General features: G+C 39.9%; 2 protein-coding genes across 7 annotated transcripts in view; both read right to left on the reverse strand.

Moving 5' to 3' along the window:
- The window catches only part of TTLL8 (tubulin tyrosine ligase like 8), a 29011-nt gene extending 23649 nt beyond the window's left edge, over positions 1 to 5362 (reverse strand). Inside the window, exons 1-3 of the mRNA XM_059726170.1 lie at positions 5344 to 5362; positions 3322 to 3413; positions 2257 to 2404 (exon numbers count right to left, since the gene is read on the reverse strand). Coding sequence (XP_059582153.1) covers positions 2257 to 2404; positions 3322 to 3413; positions 5344 to 5362 — 259 coding nt within the window. The remainder of the gene's footprint in view (positions 1 to 2256; positions 2405 to 3321; positions 3414 to 5343) is intronic.
- Positions 5363 to 12884: 7522 nt separating this feature from the next.
- The window catches only part of MLC1 (modulator of VRAC current 1), a 44371-nt gene continuing 34681 nt past the window's right edge, over positions 12885 to 22574 (reverse strand). For 2 of the 6 annotated variants that reach the window (XM_059725907.1, XM_014601084.3), the window contains 4 exons: positions 21974 to 22030; positions 19652 to 19774; positions 16097 to 16264; positions 12885 to 13274 (listed from right to left, as the gene is read on the reverse strand). In XM_059725907.1, the coding sequence (XP_059581890.1) occupies positions 13200 to 13274; positions 16097 to 16264; positions 19652 to 19774; positions 21974 to 22030 (423 nt within the window). In that variant the 3' untranslated portion in view covers positions 12885 to 13199. Of the gene's footprint in view, positions 13275 to 15617; positions 15773 to 16096; positions 16265 to 19651; positions 19775 to 21973; positions 22031 to 22574 lie in introns of all 6 variants that reach the window. The other 4 variants (XR_009461542.1, XM_059725906.1, XR_009461543.1 and 1 more) reach the window with 4 other exon arrangements.

The raw sequence follows: 22574 nt of genomic DNA on the forward strand, positions 1-22574 counted from the left end.
TCAAAGGAAAGACTGTTTTTCAGGGCAAACTTCCTTACATTTGTTCTCAGAGGGTGCATCTACAATGGCTTGGAGCAGCCCTGGCTGGCAGAGGGCCTAGGAGCTCAGCCTGACGTTTACTGCAGCTGCCTAATTAGCTCTTCAGTAAAAATCTTGGTGTCTACACATGCAGCCCTATTAGGTCACAGGAGACTAATAAACTCCACAGCAGGTTCGTACTTGTAAATACTATCCTGCTGCAGAGTTTTTTCATGTGCAGACACTGACCTGGCTGGCTGGGGCACAAGACTGCTTCAATGCAGAGGTTGCCTGCTGGCTAGCCCCACACTGGCGTACCCTTGTGCCCCAGCCAGCCCCTCTGCAACACACTGAACTGGATAGAAGCAGCCCTGGGCTGGTAGGCTGACCCCCTAGACCTCCTGCCAGCCAGGGCTGCTCCAACCCAGCTCAACGTGCTGTAGTTCCAAGCATACATGTAGATGTGCTGCAGTCCCAAGCATGCAGCAGTCCTGTGCTGCAGTCCCCAGAATACATGGTACTCATGAGCAATAAACTCCAGCACAATATGCACCAGAGTTTATCACTTTACATTAATATATACATGTGGAGGCACCTAAAAATGGCTAAATTATTTTACCTGAACCTTTCTAAAAGTTCAGTCTGAGGCAGATACTGGTCATGAAAAATTCCAGCCCGAGTTATTAGTTTGGCAAAATGACCAGAAGCAGGGCCTTGCTAAGTTTGGCCAACATAACCTATAAAATAGGTACAAGCAATGCCACTTATAGTCTTCAGTGCTGGGGATCATTTGTGTACATCCACTGCCCAAGGCTAAATCACCATGAGATATTACTGTTAAAATTGTGCTGTCTGTTGGCTAGAGCAATAGACAGATTTCTAATTTTTTATTCCCAACTATATCATTGATTTACTATGTTATTATTAACCATAATCAACTTCTTGGGGTTACTTTGATTATTAACTGTCCACTGAAAGCTGTTGACACCTACCTCTAAAACAGCTGATATTGGAAATTATTGAAGATAGGACACCTTAGCAGATACACCATAGGTTATGCTTAAGTGATGTAATGTCTATGTTCTTGTCACCTTGTAAAATTGCATAACCTCTTTCTACCTCTGTCTCCCCATTTGGAAAATGGGGAACATTATACTGAACTTCCTCCAACACTGTTACTAGATTTACTATATTAGTATTTGCAAATAGCTTTAAAATCCTTAGCTGAAACTCAGTGCATATACAAAATATTATTATTACTTTCAGCAGAACAAGGGATAAGTGATAACTTAATGGGACAAATCATGTAATGTATATGCCTCTGTAATAACTTCTTAAATTAAATTAAAACTATATCTAGTTACTTAAATAAACTACTTTCCTCAAAACTTAGGAAACAAAGTAAGTGCAAGCACAATTATAGCAATGATTCAAGAAGGGCATGGCTGATGCAAATAAGAAGAGGAATGCCTTGACAATATAAATTTCAAAGTGCAGGAAGGGATGTTTTATCCATGACAGCAAAAATTCCTGAGGCTGGAAGTATGGCACTCTTCACTGCTTCTGCTCCAGAAAAATATACTTCTTTCCTGCATTTCCATGCAATTAGGATGAACTCCCCTCATGTCACAAAATATGCCATTCTTGACTTTTCTGCTTTACCCTTTTTCTGATCAAAAAATGCATTGAAATGTTGCACTTTTATCATCCTTCAGTGACCATAGATAAAATATATTCAGATTCCAAGGAAAATGTGTGTTTCTGAACTGTCAGATTGGCCAATTCAGTCTATGAACAGTGAGTCTGGAGGCATTCTATTTGGCTTTAGCCCCAATAAGACAGATTCTGTAGATCAAATTCTGCCTTCAGTTATGCCTTGACATGGATGGGAACCCCAACAAAGAGATATAGTTCAGGAGGGTACAGAGAAGTGAAAGAATTGAGCAGATTCTGAGCAGGTATGTCTAAATTTAGAAGGGTTTTCCCTTCATGGTGCTTTCCAACCTCTTTTGTCCTTCTGTAAATTAGTGCATGTGTCAGTTTTTGTGAGGAGAACAAAGCATTAAAATCTCCCCTGTGGGGAAAAAGGTGTTCAAAGCAGCAGATATTGAAAGCAGCATTAATGTCTCACTCCTGGATATCTGAGCAAATAAGAAAAAAACATCCAAACAGGATAAAACATATAACATAAAATTATTTACTCAACTTGTTGAAAAAGAAGTGATTGAGATACGCTACCATTCTTCCTGTCACCTTCATCATCAGCATCATAAGTATTGTCCTGTAAATCATTCTTCAGGGGAAGTTTTTTCTCCACCCATCCTTTTTTCCTTAAACTTGCCCGAATTACTGGATAGGGTCCACAAATGGCAAAAATTTTCTTTTCCTGAAATTGCAGACAAAATATTTTAAATGAAAATCATGGAGTTTTAAATGAAAATCAGTGTGGGTTGTCTTTTACATATAAGGTCTACACCACAGATTATGGTGATGGCTTTGCAGCTGTAAATGTCACATTTTAGAAATAAGAGTGGAAAAACTAAAGATGGATCCATGATACATCTGTGAGCTAAAAACTCTCTACTGACACATGGGAACACCATGTGTCAGTAGACAACTGATAGTCTACTGACTGTCTCCTGACTGTCAGTAGACAGAAGCACAATACTTGCCCTGAAGGCAGTCTTACCAATTATTTCCTAGTAAGAGAAAGCAGGCTTTTTCCAATAACAAGGGGCTGGTTAGCACAGTGGAAACATAAGCTAGCTGTCATTTTGGGAAAGCCAAAGTAACAGAGAACTCCAAAGTAACAAATGACACCGTGTATATGTATACATCTAAATAAATACAACATAGATTTTTAAAAGACAACAATCATCTGCTTTTCTAAATGTTAGATAATTTTGGTCCATTCACTCTCTTGCTCATTTATTCTTCTCTTCCAGTCACAGACTTCAGAATAGCTGGTAGTCACCAGTTAGATAAGTTCCAGTATAAAAGTAAATGTATTACAGTTCAGCAGGAGAAGAACAAGTTCACAAGCTCTGAAGAACATGTTCACATGCTAGTACAGTTTCCATCTGCACTATAGCCTTGGATAGACTAAAAAGATAGTTTTAAATATACACATTGACTAATAGTAGTAAACACAACTTTAGCCATAGCTTAGCAGACATTTACACTTGTAAAAACATCTTAGTTAATGGTAGCCAACCTGAAAACACAGTTCTAAGCAAAACAAGTGTTGGAATTGGTGTGAACTGGATAAACAAATCACAAAAAAATACAGTTAAACATATATACCCTGATTGCCTTTTCTGCTAAAAATCTTGTCAGCTTATATTTGTCCAGTTTGGGGGAAAAAGACAACTCTTCTGAACACCTCTTCTTTAGCTCTATAAAAGAGAAAAAGAAAAAAAAACATATAACCATTTTGCAACAGAAAATGCAATCAAGAACCAATCTAAAGACAATATTGTGCAAGCTAAACTGCCCTAATGCTTAAAGTCAAATGAACACCATGTGGTCACACAGACATGTCCATGAGGCTTGGTTTGCAGGAGCCAGACCTAAAAGGACAATAGAACTGAGCACCGAATCTCATTCAATATGAGTAACACTAGCAATTGCCAAGAGAGGGACCTAACTGCACCTCCAAGTGCTAAAAACCATGATAGGTATGGGTATATAAGAAGTTTTCAGCCTCCACCTCTCTAATTGCTAGCATTATTCACTTGTTTTGCATTACATTTTCAAAAAGGCAGCTACCTTGTTAGAGTCATTACCATAGCAAAATGATTCTCAACCAGGGTGCCAAGGACCCCTGGGATGCTGCAAAATCCTTTCAGCACTGCCACACACTGTTAGGTGTCCAAATATGACTCACAAAGTAAACCCAGGGATTTCAAATAGGAATCCATAGCATTAAAAACATTCTGACCTGTTGTGGTCCTTCTGAGTTCTTTGCAACAGAAGAATTGTTCTAGTGTTTTTTCTGTGGTCAAAAATCAAATGAAAACTAGGATCTGACATTTTCCAAGGGATGCCTCAAGTCTAGAAAGGGGTGTCTTGTAGAGCCGTGCAAAATTTCACCCAGGTTTTTGTTTCAAAACTGTTTCAATGCGTTTCGAGCTCGAAACAGCGAAATCGAAATGAAACAAAAGGCTTCAAAACAGCTTTGAAATGAAACGAGGGTTTCAAAAGTTTTGAAATGTTTTGAGTTTCAAAGCTGGGTTTACCTGGCTTCACTGCCAGTCCCAGGTGGCAACAGCAGCCTCCTCTCATCCAGTGCACAGATCCGGGGGTCCGCCCCGGGGGGCTGCAGGGCTGTGCTAGACTTCTCCCGGGGATGCAGACCCCCCGATCTGCGCACCAGATGAGAGGAGGCAGCTGCTGCTGCCTGGGTTCGGTGCTGGGTGCAGCCTGCACTCATCGCCAGGAAAATTGCTGCTGCCGCTGGCCCCAGGCAGCAGCGGCAGCCTCCTGTCATCCAGTGTGCAGATATGGGGGTCAGCACCCCTGGGAGGAGTCCAGCACAGTCCCGCAGCCCTCCCAAGGGTGTGGGCCCCTGGATCTGCACGCCAGATGAGAGGAGGCTGCTGCTGCTGCTCCTACCTGGGACCGGTGGCAGCAGCAATCTTCCCCAGGGCTGGGCAAGGGCTGTGCCCAGCACCGGTCCCAGGTGGCAGCGACAGCCTCCTCTCATCTCACATGCAGATCCGGGGGCCTGCACCCTCAGGAGGAGTCCGACACAGCCCCACAGCCCTCCTGCTCTGGGGCCTCAGATCTGCACTCGGGATGAGAGGAGGCTGCCACTGCCAGCAAGCGTTGCGTGTTTCGCTTTGAACAGTTTGAGGTGCGGTTTCCCAGAAACATCTGCACCTATCTCCTGGAAACTTAGCAGAATTCATGCCCTCAGAAGGGACTACCATCCCTGCAAATTTCATCCAAATCAGGCAAGAAATAACAAAGTTTTAGGCACTTTCATGATTCCCCATTATAACCTATGGGCAAAACATCAAAACACATTGAAACACAATGAAACAGCGAAACAGTTTTGACTAAACAAAACAGAACAGTGCTTCGAAATAAAATGAAACGAGGAAAATACACACTGTCCCTTTGAAATGGCAAAATGGAAGTCAAAATTAAACGGTGCTGTTTCACATAGACTCATGCCTTGAGTCTAAAAGGGTTGAGAACCACTACCATAGCATAATCCCATTTTATTTATGTAATTAATGTGGGGAATCTCACTGTAATCCACTGATCTCAGCAGGATTTCTCATGTTTAGGAAAATGAATAAGGTTATGGCTCATGCTTACTGTCCTGGTAATCATTCATTAAGAAAGTGCAATATTTACAAAGAGAGATTAAATAATATTAATACACACATTATTCATTTATCATAAAAAACTCCGTTTCTGCAAATTGTCTTCCAGCTGGAACATAATGTGCTTTAAAGATTATAAAACCATTTTTTTTTTGTATTTTACAAACATGGATTATGAAACACAAGAGAGAGACTTAAAAATCACAACTCTGTGGTGGTTTCCAGAAGAGGAAGTAACCCTCTCACATTTTAGTAAAATCTCACTGACCATAAGTTTACCCATCAATTTGTCATGCTCCAGATTTAAGGTCTGTATTATATCCAGTCCTTTTCTGAAACAACTTGTATAGAAAATAAATCCCCTCTTTCTCCTCCAAGACTGTTAGACTGTCATGGCCAGATACTCCTGAATGCTGCTACAGTCTTACTGTAAGACTACACACTTTGAATATCTGAGCAGTTAAAATCTCTCTCAATGGTTATATAGCTATCTATTAGCATCTTAGTGATGGATATATAACCATAATGGTTATATCACTAAGATGCTAATTAGAAGGTGAATGGTTTTAATCTCCCACAAAGTGAAATAAATCACCATCAAATGCGCTTCTTGAGAAACCTTTCTGGATCATGAAATATAACGTGCATATATTTAAAAAACACCATGTACATTTTTTCCAGAGTTTTAAAATAATTTCAGAATGCAGCAGCACAGTGTGGAGGTCAGATACATGTCATGAATGAAATGAATACAGTTCTCAGGTATTAATTTCCCAACTTTCACACATTTGAGGGTTGGACAAGATATCTATGGCTATTATGACTAGGGACCGACCTAAATCATGGCAGAAGTGCACCACACAGCAGTCCCTTTAATCTTTCACTTTTTGCCACCCCCCCCTCCCCACCACTGATTAGTCAAGGTGCCCCAGCAGCCCTACTGTTCATTGTCTGGGAGGCAAAAACTGCAGTTTTAAATATGCCATGGTTTTTGCCTCCTAGCCAATCACCAACAAAAAGCAGGGCTGCCAGAGCCAAGCAGCAAAGAAAAGTTGATAGAATGAAATAAGCAAATTAATGGAAGGATTAAGATATGGTAAAGAAGATGGCTTTTGCAGCTGTATTTGGATGGAATCATAGAATCAGAATCATAGAGGTAGGGTCGGAAGGGACCTTGTAGATCTTCAAGTCCGACCCCCTGCCTGGGCAGGAGGAAAACTGGGCTCAAATGACCCCAGTCAGGTAGGCATCAAGCTGCTTCTTAAAGACCCCCAGGGTAGGAGCCAGCACCACTTCCCTTGGAAGTTGGTTCCAGATCCTAGCCGCCCTAACTGTGAAGTAGTTCTTACGGATGTCTAATCTAAACCTACTCTCCAACAACTTGTGGCCGTTATTCCTTGTTATCCCAGGGGGCGCTAGGGGAAACAAGGTCTCCCCCAAACCCTTCTGGTCCCCCCTAGTGAGTTTATAGATGGTCACCAGGTCCCCCCTCAGCCTTCTCTTGTGAAGGCTGAACAGGTTCAGGTCCCATAGCCTTTCATTGTAGGGTCTGCCCTGCTGTCCCCAGACCCTCTCAATGTTGTCCACATCCCTCTTGAAGTGGGGTGCCCAGAACTGGACACAGTACTCCAGCTGTGGCCTGACCAGTGTCGCGTAGAGGGGGAGCATCACCTCCTTGGCCCTACTTGAGATGAACCTGTGGATGCACGATAAATGTGTAATAAATGTGGCAATCTGTAAAAGAAATTATGGAGAGAGGAAGAGGTTAAAATTATTTGGGTAGGAGATGGTAAAGTCCCAAAGGAGACTTTTATTTGTGGAGATGTTACAAAAGCATATTAGAAATGTTTGTAGGAAGAAAGTTCAACTGAAGCTGCCAGAGAAAATACTGTAATGGAAAAAGTAAAGAATCATAGAAGCATAAAATCATAGAAAATTACAACTGAAAGGGACCTCAGGAGGTCATCTAGTTCAAAGCAGGACTGTCCCTAACTTGATCATCCCAGTCCAGTCTTTGTCCAGTCCGGGCTTAAAAACATCCAAGAAAAGAGATTCCACAACCTCTCTGGGTAATCTGTTCCAGGGCTTTACTACCCTCCTGGTGAGAAAGTTTTTCCTAATATCTAATCTAAACTTCCCTTGCTGCAACTTGAGATCATTGCTCTTTGTTCTGTCATCTGCCCAGTGAAGACTAATGAACATTTTGACTAATATTTTTTTTACCAGTGCCTGCGTAGAAAAATATCTTTCCAGGAAAATTCTAGAAAAAACTCTGAAATCTCTGCACAGGAAATGTAGGGAGGAGGAAAAAAATTATATGAATTAGACCCTTATCAAATATAATGGAAAGTGCAGTTATTTGGGGTCTGGTCACATAAGATTTGTATAGGCCACACCTTTGTACCTATGAAGAACCCTTATAGTTTACACAAGATTCTGCATGAGTGTAAAAGGCTGTTCATATAGATCCAATTCAGTCTTATGAAAGATGCCTCTGCCGAAATGTTGCCAAAGGAGACTCTCAAAAAGCAGCAAGTTCCCACTGGATGGGCTCCATGCTATCAGCAGCTGGAGAATTAAAAAAAATACCCTGAGATTGAAAAAACATGCAGTTCTTGTTGCCAGACCTATATGTGCAGATGGCTCTTCGTAACATGTTTATAGCTGTGACCATCATTGCACCACATCTCAATCATATTTTTCTTATGACTGTGTGCCTATCATAAGAATGTGTGACCAGTTTTTATGCCTTGATCTGAAAGCCACTGAATTCAATGGAGTTTCTTCACTGATTTCTGTGGAATTTGAATCAGATGTTTAATGAAAAGGAAATACTGAATTACTATACTTGCACTTTGTTTTAATGTTCTTTTGTAAGTAGTAAATTACCGTTTTACACTCAGAAACCCTTCGTGCTATTTTGAAACTTGTAGGGGCCATATTATTACTGACTGTATTGTACTTTAATGTATAACCTCCGTGACAATGCAATTAATACAGCATTATGAATAGATAATCTGTCGCAATATAAAGTCTCTGTGATCCCTTGTATTTCTAGAAGTAGAAGAGAAGCAAAAATTGTGTGAGCTACGGAATAGAGAAAACTGGATCCCTCATTAACAGAAGTTACTATCTGTAAAGGACTACCAGTAAAGTTACTGGCAGTTTTCCAACAGTTTCTCCCACCTGAATATCCCACAGACAATCCTGAGTAAATTGCTACTTTGCACTGTGAAATCCCTTCTGCCCCCTTGGCATGTTTGTGGAAATAGGAATCTTCATTGCAAGAATCTCAAGGATTCCTGCAAGAATCAAGTTGCTTCCAGTGGCTGTAACAAAGTTGAACTGGTGGAGGTGGGAGAGGAAGGGAGGGGAGAAGGGAGAGAGTAGAATGGTATCAGCGTGGAAGCATGGTAGAGATAGTTCCTCTGCCAAGTACAGCCCCGACATTTGCCCTGAAATTGTGAGGCCTGAGAGTTTTAAGTAAATCATGTAGACTTTTCCAGCGAGATACTCCTTACCCTGCGCCTCCATTGCTGCAACACCACAACCTCTTGACACACAAGCTAGAAGAATTTCCTGGAACTCCACAAATTGAGAATATCATAGTTCCCACTTCCCTAATTGAGAGCAATTAAAGTAAAAAAGAATGGGCCCTAAACCTATTAATAATTCCAATTACACATATGATAATAGTTTATCTTCATAGAAAGAATAGTATATAGAAAGAGTATATCCTGTTCATTAGGATTACACAATCACACAACTCTATTTATTGCTTTGAAGAACTATGTGTCTTAGAAATGAAAAGTGAAGATATTTTAGAGGCAGCTCGTCCCTGAACAAATTCTAGCCACAGATATTTCAGATTCTGAAATTAGAGGTTCCTTTGTTGTTAAAAATGTACCATGAAAGAACATTAATTATATGTTGATATTTTATAGCTGCCATTTTAGCAAAACCTTGATTAAAAGTTACTTTGCAGATACAAACTATTTTTGCTTTCATTTCTTTCTTCATCACTTAAAGCTGATGAGAATGTCTTTCTACCTGCATAAATCTGACTCATCATGAGGTGTTTAGCTCTGTCATTGTTCCTTCATTCCTTGGCTCTTTCCCCTATACATGTAGAGACAAAAAATCATTCAACATGCTGTAATGTACTCTCATGGTATATTTTACCTACTTCAGAGTATTTTAACATGTGACAATGACTCAAAACCCACACTTCCTTCCACTTTACTACTACTACTCCTGCAGTACTGCCGCTCTAGGCATTTTCAACATGCCTTCTTTTGGAAGTTTGTCCTAAAGAGACCACTCACTTGGCAACAGAACAAAAATATTAGAAATGATTAACAGTTGAAAAACCAGAAAATATTGTTGAAAAACCATCCTAGCTGCCAGGAAAACTCAGGCGACTGTAGTATCTGAAACTAATTTAAACTCATTTTTGATTGACAGCATCCTCTTGAAGAGCGTGCAATACAAGCACCTAGGGGAAGTACAGAAAACTCAAAGCATCAGACGTACAGTCTTTAGCTCAGCCAAATTCCTTTCAGCTTAAACAGAAGATGGTTGTACGCACAGACTGCGTGAGCAGGCTTATCATAACTTATCATCTGCTGTTAAAGCCTGTACCCTGCCCGTGGGCAGGAAATAAGACAAAAGTCATGGGATATTTTGCCATGAGAGGAAAAGTAGCTAAGCAAATCCCGCCCCTTCTGTTGCAACTCCACTGAAGCCAAGGCTAAGGGTTTGGACAGAGATCCATTCCCAGCAAAGACCAGTGTTGGGCAATGACTACAAAGTCGTGTCAGCCCCAAAGCACTCAGCAAACAGATCTGCAGCCCAGGCGGTGGCGACAGAAATATTTTCAGCGTGTGTAAAGAAGTCGAAGGTTTGTGTAACAAGTGTCCCCAGGAGCTCCCTCGAGCCTGAAGCACCCTGGGGGAGACCAGCTGCGCCTTGGGGCGGGGACTTCTGTCTCGTGCTGGGCGCACTCCGGTGGAGCTCAGGTCTGCCTGGCGGCTCCCCCCGAGGGGCAAGGACATCTCCACCCCCAGGCTGCCCCAAGGAGGGCCTGGCGCACGCACGAGGCACGAGGGGCTCCAAGAAGTCAGACTCGCCAGGCTTTGGCTGCCAAGCCCCAAGCTCTTACCCCGCTGAAAGCAGCAGCTGCTTTGCCTGGCGACAGCAGAGACTTTTCTCTGCCCCCCAGCCCCGGCTGAGCGCTGCCCGCTGCCCCGCCATTGTGACCTCGGCGTTGCGGCGGGGGGCGCCCTTCCTCCCTCCCTCCAGGGCCGGGGCCGGGGCCGGGCGGCAAGCGCCCGCCGGGGCGTCCCGCTGCAAAAACCGATGCCGGAGCCCTGGAAGGCGCAGAGCTGCAGCCGCCCGCCGGGCTCTTAGCAAATGCTACTTCGTCCTCCTGGCGGCGCTGGCAGCCGGGGAGGGGGCAGCCCGTGTCTGAGCACAGAGGTGGAGTCCCCGCGCCTCGTGGCTGCATTTGAGGGTTTCCCAAATGCAAGCCCCCGCGCCCATCCATTAAAGGAGAGAGAAACAAGTAGGCGCCTGGCCCTGCTGACGCTTCCGCGCGGGCACGACGGGCTCCTCAGCGAAGCTCAGACCCGGTCGTGTGGTACCTACCACGACTCCTCCTTTCGTTGCACCGGCTGCCGGATCCGCCAGAGCTTTTCCTGGGGGCTCCGCGGGGTGTTTCAATCACTCTCCAGGTCACCTGTGTAGATGGGGTGACCCCTGCTTAGGAGGGCTGTAGGACAAGGGCAAATCTGCCACACTGGGCTGTACGTGTGGCTTCCCCTGACACTGCCTTAACACCTGGTGCCTCGTCTGGTATCATTTGTTGCGGAGCACCACACATTAATGCAAGAGGCAATGGAAGTTGAGCAGCATTCAGCACCTTCCTAGTTTGGACTATGTGTAAGACATGTCCTGGAGAGGTAATAACGATTCCTTCTATTCTCTTTGTAAGCCAGAAACATTGTAAACTGTCCATTTTCCGCATCTGAACTGCTGTCAAGTCCAAATCAATCATAACAGGACAAGATAGATACTTCTTGGTGATGTGGATTTAGTTTTACAATTGGTAAGTAGCTCACTACATGCAAGACAGTTAAAATGCACTCAAAATACATAGGACCATGATACACACAGATTAGTGAAGCTACATACACCTACATAGGATCAACACCAGCATGCATTCAGTCATCATTCTGTGCACCCGATTTAAAAATCTGTTCCAAAAGCTTTTATTTCTTTAAAGAGAACTCTTTATTTCCAGGCAGGCCCACACAAATTAGTGTTGTGCATTCTGCTTGAACATTAATTCAAAGTGAACTTCCTCCATGTGCTGGTTAAAATATTATTGAGAGAGAGAGCTTTATGTTGCTCCATTGAAAGTTAGTATATAGCAGAACCTCCTGAGACAATAGGAATCTCCGGTGAATGACTGGAGTGTTAAAGATTGAGGTCAGCATCAAAGGAATGAACAGTTTTCGGTATGGGTCCAAACTCTCGAAAAGCTTCTGGCACATATTGATCAGCTGGGCCGTGACCACCAAATCCAATCACAACCAAATCTTAGAATGGGAAAGGGGTTTTCCTCCTATTGTATAATTGCTTCTAGAAGTTGTTTTTCTAAAGCTATGGTTTAAATAAATAAATACATGCAGAATCCCTAAAAGCTGAAAAGAAAAAGCCCCTCTGTAGCTGCAGTGGGACTGCACTATCCCTATCCACCTTTTTACCTGAAAAAGCTTATGGCAAGATTAAAAAATAAATTTTGTCCTGAACAGCAATCGATCATTTTGGTCTACTTCAGGCAAAAGGAAGAAATGAAAACCAAGTTGAGAGCCTGCAAAGGAAAAACATCTGGTTAGAGCTTTCTGGTCTTAAACCAAAAGATCTTCTGATTTTATGGAAACACTTATGCTATTACCAGTCTGTCCAAATGTAGGTGGACTAGATAGACTCTAAGGGATAAACTCATTGCTTCACCACAAATATCTTATATATTTTCCTAAATATTTTTGAGAATGAAATATATAAAGAAATGAAATCACTGTCACAGATAAAACAAGGCAGACAGATCTGCAGTAATTCCACCTAAAGTTATTTCTCTTTTTAAATTCTGATTAAATTATAAAAAAAAAGCATATAGACACTTGTCTGGACACTTAAATTTTACCAGCCTTGCCAAGTCCTCAAGAAACTAGGGGCTCATTATTTCTTTTTCACAGTCAGTGAATCAGTTCATTACAGTTACCTCTAACAACAGTTCCGTAGGTTTTCACCTGTCCAAATTGGACTTCAATCCATGTCTAGACTACTCTTGTGATAAAGACTTTTATTTATATAAAAGTAATGAGATGCAAAACAACTTTACAACTCCTACAAAAGTGAAGTATAAGCAAAATATCAATTATGACCTGTACTCATAACTTTTCAAAAGCATTTGAGTTATATTAACTGCATAACTGCAGTTATAAAATCTTGCAAACAAACGAGACCTACTGCATGTTGCCATATTTATTTAAAATTCATAAATGTATAACCCTATATGATTAATGATCTTCTTTCCAAAAGGATCTTTAAAGCAAAGACGCTAACAATAAACTAATAACATCCTTACACAAAAGATTAGGACATTAGGAAATATCTATATATTTCAACTTTATTAGAAGGCTACAGTATTTTCTTGTAAATAAACTGTTATTCCTTGGCCTCTACATCTTTAGCTATCACGTTGTTTACAAACTGCAGAGTTTAAAAGTCTTGAGTCCAAAAGTCAAATTATTGTATTGTTTGGCAGCATTCGTGGAATCCAAGTTATTGAGCCATCTGCACTACAACAGCTTTCCAGGCTTTGTCTTTGTCAAAATCCTTCATGGTATTATTGGAGACCTAAAGATTAACAGATTCAAACACTATTTTAGTTAAATATTAAAATAAAGTAAAAATATCCAGTGGGCTGATTTATTAAATATACCATAATGTGTTGACTGTTTAATAATATTTCACATTTATTTATTGGATTTTTATTCTGAAGAGTTCTAAAACCTTTCACAAGTCATTTACCTATTGCATGACAGAATGCAGTCACTTCTAGGGCATAGGGAGTGGGTGCATGGCATTTTTTATAATAAGATTTTTTTTTTTTTTTTTTTTTACTCATAACATTGTATCCTTATATCCAAACACAAACTAGGATTTCTTAAAGGTTTTTCCTGAACCTCAAGGAAAAGCACTACCAACAAAGTTCTTGCTGCTTTGATGCCAAGTACACTGGGGTTACCAGTATATCTTAGGTCTCTAAATACTGTCCTAATACAAATAATGACAATAAAAGAACACTCTGATGCTAAGTTTACCTATGTTGAAATAATGATGAAACTTACTCAGCCTTTCAGGGGTTCAAATTTATATTTCAGGAAATCTAGGAATACTAACTCTGACAACTATAATTTACAACATTTTTAAAGTTAAATAAATCATTAAATAATTTGACATTCTAAAAATATCAGGACATTGTGTAACATCTGTAATCCATTTAACATACTGTTATTTCTTTATTTTATGGCTTTCTTTAAAAAAATCTTTACACAGAGAAGTATCAAAGACCCCTTCAGTGCTGTCTTCTCTAGCTAGTATCTGGAGGAAATCTGTAACATATATAAAAGATTTCTTAAAGGTAACTCAACTTTAAAGTAACTGTTCTACTGAATTGCCTATCCTTCAGAGAATGCCACAATGTTCTTTCAATACATAGAGCCTTCAGTGGGAACCCGTAAGTTTGAGCAATAGTAAAATCATCTTTATTATTTCATAGACGTTAGGGCTGGAAGGGACCTCGGAAGATCGAGTCCAGCCCCCTGCCCCAGGGGCAGGAAGTCAGCAGGGATCATACGATCCCAGCAGATAAACATCCAAATGTGTCTTGAAGGCGTTCAAAGTAGGTGCTTGGATCTCATTAGTTTGAGGGCATATACATATATATACATACATATATACACACACACACGCACACGACCCATTTTCATTGTTTGTTTTATTTGTACCAAATTCTTATAAATGTATTCATTCACTCTTGCTTTTACTAAGTCTTGATATACTGTAAAGCTTTGGAAAAGGAGTTGGCTCACCCTTAGGCCCTCCTAATCTTGAAGGGAAAGGTTACCTACTATGTATATTCCTTCAGAGTTTTCATATACCTGAAAGCAAAGTTCTGGTGAAGTATTATGTATGTTCTACAATATAACACAACATGCTACAACTAGGATCTCTAACAAATACCTGGTTAAATCCTTTTTCATCAAGAAAACAAGTAGCCAGAACTTAGGTACTGCCATATCTTATAGGATGAATTTGGTGTCCCATCATCTTGGGCATGTCATAGTTTGCCATATTCTAAACACCTAAAATGTATGTTTGTGTAGCCACTTGCCATTTTAACAAAACTGGACTTTTACTTGAATTAAATTGGCTGACGGTTGCTTCTTAGTCTCTTAGAGAACAGCTTCCTTGGGCATACAATAGCATCGCTCAGTTAAGAACATCCATATTTACACTCTTGCAAAACATTAAATACTAGGAACACTAAACTCTTGCTCATGGACCCAAATAGACCCAAATTTGAGGTATCAAATGGGGTTCCCCAAGAGTCTGTCCTGGGCCCAGTATCTTCATTAATGATTTGGATGATAGGATTGAGTCCATGTTTAGCAAATTTTTAAGCAACACCATGTTAAGTAGAGTTGTAGGTATTCTAGGATCAAGACTAACCTGGATAGACTGGAAAAATGGTCCACAACCAACCAGATGAGATTCAACATGGACAAGTGCAACATCCTATACTTGGGACAGAACAATTCCATGCACAAAATACATAGTGGGAAATGAGTGGCTAGCAGAGAAGGACCCAGGGTTTACAGTAGACCATAAGCCAACAGTGTGCTCTTGCTGCCAAAAAAAGCCAACTGCATCCTGGGAGTTCCACTTGCAAATCAAGGGAAGTGATTCTTCCACCCTATTCAGCACTGTCGAGGAGGCTTCACCAGAGATCGTGTCCAATTTTGGGCCCTACACTTCAAAAAGAATATGAACTGTTTGGAAAGAGTCCAGCGCAGAGCAACTAAAATGATTAGGGGCCTCGGAGGCAAGACTTATGAGAAAAGGCTGAAAAAGCTCAGATTATTTAGCATGGAGAAGAGAAGACCGAGAAGAAATTGGATAACAGCCTTCAAATACCTGAAGGGCGATTACAGAGAGGATTCAGACAGGCTTTTCTCTATGGCTGTAGGACACAGGACGAGGAGGAATAGTCTCAAGCTGCAGCAGAGGATATTTGGGTTGGAGACTAACCTTTCTGACTATGACGGTGGTCAAGCACTGGAACAGGCTACCTAGAGAAATTGTAGAATCTCAATCACTCAAAATTTTCAAGAGCAACTTAGGCAGACACTTGGTTGAGATGGTTTAGTCAGAGATACTCCGGCCTTTGGCAGGTGCTGAACTAGACGACCTCATGAGGTACCTTCCAGCCCTAATGTCCAATGATCATGTGATCCTATATATTACAATCAGACAATATGTCCTTCATAGTAAAATTCAGGAGAAGCAGAAACAAATGCAGCCATTACAGTTTTAGAGGGTAATTTTAATGTAAAAATGGGACTAAAAACTCTACACATATCAAGTATATATGTAGTACCATATGAGACACTTACCTCCGCTGTTCTGTACTCTGTTTTTTTAATCTGTGGAATAGTCCAAGATGAGTCATGCAATTTCATTTTTGTTTTGTAATTTACACACTGTATAATAGTGCCAGTGGTAAGAAAAGCCTGAACTAACAGGATCAGCATCAGAAGTAACAGAAGTACATCGTAAGATTGCTAAAAATAAAGATGTACATAATTTGTTAGCTGTTTAAGTAACATGTCTGCTTTTTCTGCCTTCCCTTCCTTTATATTTTCCAGAGGAAATGTTAATACTACAGCTATCTCACTGTTTTGGTGTATCACAGAATGTTACTACATTCTTTCTCCAGTTGATTAAACAAACAATTCATTTTGGAAAACTGATCTTCATGGAAAGGTCTGTACAAAGAAGAACAAAGCTTATTATTTTTTGTTTTACTGGAAATTGTAAGGCATTCATTTTCTATTCATGTGGGGTGCCTATACACATGCTCCTTCACATTCTAATTAGAATGTGTTGGAGCAGATTCGATTAATCAAGTATGATGAACTGCTGCAGTGTCACATGCTTTAAGTCCCTACAAGTTTTAAGATGACTGTGGGGTGCTTTAACTAAACCTCATCGAATGAGGTTTAGATAAAGTATCCCACAGTCATTTCCAAACACATGGGGGCTTAATACATGTGGTGCTGTAGCCTTTTAGTTAGAGTGGCTGCCCAGGAACCACTCTAATTAAAATGCCCCGCCCTCCCACCTCCAAGCACGTGTACAGGCTGCCACTGTCTTCACTATCTGAACATGTAACCACTGTCTCTCAGGATACTCCAACTGGTACAGAATGTGGTAGCATATTGCCTTAGCAAAATGGCCTATTTTGAGCTCATCAGACCTATCTTCTGTTTTCTACACTAGCTTCCCATAGAATATCATTGCAAGTTCAATTTCTCAGTCCTTATCTTAAAGACACTCAATGATCTAAACCCAGAATACCTAAAAAATTGCTTAAAGGACAAAGACAAAGATGAAAAGCTGTGGTCCTTTGATACGATGAAGCTCAGCTCCACAGGGATAAAATTGATCTCTGTAGGAGACAAGACTCCAAGAAATTGATTCAAGATGGTAATATATATTCCCACAAAATGTGATCACCACAAACATCATTATCTTCTGCTTTTAGGGCAAGGCAAAATTTGGCTTTGCCTTTACTAATATAGGTGCATAGTACAGTGTATATATAATATATAATACATAAATAAATACAAATACTCATATAATTTTCCCCTAAAGAAAAAGAGTGAGAAAGAAACACACACACATATATGCAAGACAAGCTAATCATGCCATTTAATGCTTAAAGAATGTGGGCATTAACGTAATGGGACAGAAAAAGAACTTAGAATAGAATTAATGAGGTTAATTTGGATTTCAGTTGTCCAAACTCTAAGTATGACTTAGTTAACGTTATTTCATTTGGAACTATATATCAGGTAAGATTTCTTTGAAAATAGGTTCAAATGTATTAAAAAATTAAACTGATTGGACATTTTTAACTAAAAAAAGTTAATTTGTCCAAACCAAAATGTTTCTTTGAAACAGATCAATCTGATAACATTTACATAAAGGTTCAAGACAGAATTTGGTCAAAATTAGAAATAACCCCAAACCTGGTTTTAGACCTTGATTCTGAACAGGGACTTAAAACTAGACCCAGTTGAAAACACTATGTCTCTATCCTTTACCTTCCACTTTGTGGAATAAATAATTAAAACATTCATTGGACCAAAAAAATCAGAAGTTGCCTCTGTATTCCAATAATCGGTGTATTTACCTGAGATGTGGCCAGATTTAAATTCCAACTCAACTTAATATTTTACTAATTACAGATTCAGAGGGAACATTTCCCATAGGAGAGATTAAGAGAACTAATCATAAAACAGCCAATAGCTGAACAGTTAGGTCCATTAGCTGGGATGTTGTGAGAAGCACAGACCAGAGGCTTGAACCTGGAATCCCCAGAGCCCGAATTAATGTCCTAATCACAAAATGTATTGCTCATGGCTTCATGCACTTGCTTGCTCACTCACTCTCTCTCTTTCCCTGTTTGAGAAAAGCTTTGACAAAAAGTCTTGGTTTCTTGATGTGAATTGGAAAAATTTTTGCAATCTAAAATCTTTTGTGGGTCAGAAAAAAAGTTTTGCCCGCAGGTCTACACAAAACGCTTAAAGATACTTTTATGAGCAATTTAGCAGACTTTGGCTAAACCTTCATTTTGAATTAAAACAGAAAAGTAGGGAAACTTGCTTTGTCCTCAAGTATTTTAAAAGTTCCATACAATCAGGTTCAGCAACAATTTGACCTTTATCTGACTGCACTTTTTCCCTAAACATTTTGTTGAGGCCATTTGGAGACATTCATTCTCTCTTGCTCCTTTTTATCAGAAAAATCTAGTACCCCATGAATGCTTAGTTAGCTGGCTCTAATATACTGATTTTTAATCATACAGTAATGATTCATTCAAAATGCTAGTCACACTTAGTCACAAAAAATAACATGGCTTTCAGATTTGTATCCTTTTATTTTGTGCTTAGATATGTTTTCAATTCTGGCATTTAGTGAGAATTTATGTTAAAAGGTAAAGTACAGTAAATGTTGTTAATATAATTATACTTAAAGGGTCATATCCTGTTTGCTTTAAGGTTTGATTCAGTATGTCTTTTTAAGTTAACCCTGGATGGATGTGGTATCAGATTAAAGTGCTTTAGGTTAAAGTGCTTTATTGAGCATTTCTAACAGATCCCACTGCAAATCAAGGTAGGCTGCATTCCACTGGCATCCCAGGTGCCCCTTGCTGGGCGGCCTGCTAGCCTCAGCACGAGTCTGGCCCACCCTCCCCACCCCCAAGACCAGAGCCAGGAAGCTGGGGGAGGAGAGGTGTGCAGCAGGGTTACTCTGTTTCCCCTGCCCTCCATCTTAGCTTCCTGACTGCTGCAGCTTGGAGCTTCAAGCACTTTTTCAGTGCACCAGGAACAGGGGGTAGGTTGTCAGGGTAACAGAGTCCTCTTCCTGCATGGGATTGGCTCAGCCCTCCCCTCAAGACCCAAACCAGCAAGCTGGGGGGGTGAACATTTTGTGTACTATCCCACTGTGCCACCTACTGGTAGAAGGCAGGGTAGATTTGCCACCTACTGGTAGGTATTCTAGTAAACAGAAATGATTTATTCTCATGTAAGTTAGGAACTTAAACGGTTGCTACAATGTTAAAAACACTTGGTAGCACCTTATAGAAAAGTTTTATGGAATTTACATAGGCAGTAACTTTTCTCTAGATTATTTTTAAAATTCTAAACTTAGATGTTTATATTCCTGATGTCATATTCTCTAGGAGATTCAAAGCACATTTTAAAATAACTTTCTTAAAAGTTATGTAGTTTTTTGGAGTAATTCCATGTTTTTAGTTCTTTCTCCATGATGCAACACCTAATATACTTATATACATAATTCATAATACATTCTTTAGTTACTCCATCTAAATCTCTAATTGGTGCCTGCTAAATATTCAATTAATTAAGGGAAATACATACTTTAACAGCAGGTGGATAATTTTTAAAGATGTCCACAACTCGCATGATACTGAAGGATAAGTATGCAGAAGCTGTGAATAGTAATGGAGAAGTGATGCTGCTTATGGCAATCAGGACCTCAACCTAGTTAAAATAAGATATTAATTTTAAATGAGGTGTTACTCATATGTTAAAATACAAACAAAAATAAAAACACAGAACATTACTTCATGAGATCCACTTTTTCTTGGCTGAGCATGTCATCATACAAAGAACTTAATCCTGCAAACTACCTGGCTAGGAACAAACATTACACATAAACCAGTTTAAGTGATCAGAAACAGGTTTAATCCTGTAACAGAACAGATGTTCATTGCACATAAACAAGCTTGAGGATGACTGAAACCAGTTTGAGATAAACCTGGTTAAATGTAGTATCAGACTTAATGGATTTGGCTCAAACCGGTTTATGCAATGTCTGTCCCAGACTCCTTGCTGGTTTAAGATAAAACAGACACCCCCAGCATCTTAGCATGCTCTCTGGGCTAACCGGGGCTTATCTGCTCCACAGCAGGGCTGGCCCCTCCCCTCTGCTCTAGTTGGAGCTCCAGAGACTGCAGGCTGCTTCCCCCCTCCTTTTACCACTCCCTGCTAAGCAGGAATTCCTCTCTCCCCTCTGCCTTGCTGAGGAAGTGTCTGTGTATTAGCTAGCAGACCACATGCTGGCTACTGTGCTGAATCAACAGGCAGAATCAACAAGTAGCTGGTAATGTCTCTCTGTTGTTTTCTTAATTGGGTGATAAACACTTATCAATTCCCTGCTGGACTAATCAGAGCTCCTGCCAGAACCTGGCCATGCCCTGCTCAGCTCCATGCTGTGGAAGGAAGGGAGGACTGCACTAGTGCCCCCCCAGCTCCTAGCCTGAGCCACTGCAGGCATGTGCCTGCATTTCTGGGAAGTCTGTCCAGTTACAAAACTGATTTAGCCTAGCCAGGTTAAACTAACCTGCAAAGACTGAATCAATTGAGGCTCAGGCTTTGACTGTCTGTCCCTAGTCTCTATGTCCAAAATTCCCCTTCAAATGTATGAATATTCCCTGTAAATTTTAAATGCTATTTGTAAAGAATGCTGTTACTTTATATACATATACATTCCTTTTTCATGACAGATGTGAAGATTTTTGTTTATCTTTCATGTATACAGATAATAATAACAAATTAAAAGGGTTGGCATAGAAGACACAACATTATTTTTTCCTTTTACATAAACAGTGGAAATGACAGCGAAATATTAAGTGAACTACACACCCTAAATGACTAAGGAAGCAGATTTCAGTGTTTTCAGATAGGTTTCCTAGTAAGACATACAAACTGGTTTTCATTCAACATAGATCTACAGGGTCAAATTTTTATTTCAGTTAGCCATATGTGATTATGGATTTAAATAAGGCTGAATGCATCTAAGAATAGAATCTGGCTTAGTTCTATTCTAGACAGACTTTGGTTACCTATTGGTGACCCTGTTAACTCTCCTCACTACCTATATAGTAGTGTCTAAAACTTTCACTGTCCAGTATAAATACATGTTTTGTATGTTAACAAACTTTTCTGGTTAATATACTTACAGTCTACACCATAAGACCCCAATTAACTCTATTTAGCATTATTATCAATTTTGGGTCCCCTGTTATATTTCCACTATATTTCCATTATCTTTTTAGTCACTTTGCAGTGGACAAATATTAGTTACACCGATATTAGTTATCATAAAAACATTAAAAGTACCATATTGGATCAGCACAATGGTCCATCTAGCCTAGTGTCCTGTCTCCAACAGTGGCAAGAATTAAAGCATCCAGGTCATGTCTAGTTAATCCATCCCCTGTCATACTGCCCACTCCCTCACAGCATCAATCATTATTAGTTTAGGGATATTAAATTATACATCCCTGACTGTTCTATTTAGTGTTCCTATCCTCCATGAATTTGTCCAGTCTCTTTTTTGGAATTTGGTTATAATATCTACTTCTACAAACTCCTATAGGAACAAATTCCACATGTTAACTATGTGCTGTTTTAAAAAGTTTTTTCCTCTTGTTTATTTTAAACGTGTCTCCTGTTAATTTCAGTGGGCATTCCCTAGTTTTTGTCCACTAGGACCTGATGAGTAACAATTTCCTACTTAACTTTATTGAGAGCCTGCATGATTTTATAGATCACTATCATATTCCCCCCTCCAGCCTTCTTTCCAAACTGAAGAATCTTAGTATTTTTAGGAAAGACCTTAAAAAGTAAATACTCAACTCCAATACTAATTGTTGAACATTTTCCACACATGCTTACCAAACATTTACTTGGATATTCAGCAGCTACATGACTTGCAATGGCACTTGGAAAGCACTGAAAAAAACACCAAGACATAAGAACTACTGGTAGATCTGCTGTTAGTATAAATTGTCATAGCTTCATGGACTGCAATAAAACATTGATTTACACTGGTTTTCATTCAAACATAAATCTATAGGGTCAAATTTTTATTTCAGTTAGCCATATGTGATTATGGACTTAAATGTGGCTGAATGCATCTAAGAATAGAATTTGGCTTCGTTCTATTCTAGACAGACTTTGGTCTGTTTAGCTTGGGATCATAGACTAATTTTGCTCAAAAAGTGAACAGTGTATAATTTTGTATGATGTTGTACTGGAATCACTAATGGTACTAATTAATGTAGATAAAAGTAAGTTAAAATGTTTATCATTGATGAAATGTTATATATAAAACCACACACAAAGTATAAATACTCCCCACATAGACCAATTGTGCAGTTTTAACACATGCAGAAACCCTACTGAATTTAATGTGAATTTAGAATGCTGAAGTACTGGCCTATGGTCTCATGACTACAGGGGGCTGGTACTTTGTTTCATTCTATGAGTATTCCCA

The sequence above is a fragment of the Alligator mississippiensis genome, chromosome 4 (assembly GCF_030867095.1).
Source record: "Alligator mississippiensis isolate rAllMis1 chromosome 4, rAllMis1, whole genome shotgun sequence".
NCBI classification, from domain to species: domain Eukaryota; kingdom Metazoa; phylum Chordata; order Crocodylia; family Alligatoridae; genus Alligator; species Alligator mississippiensis.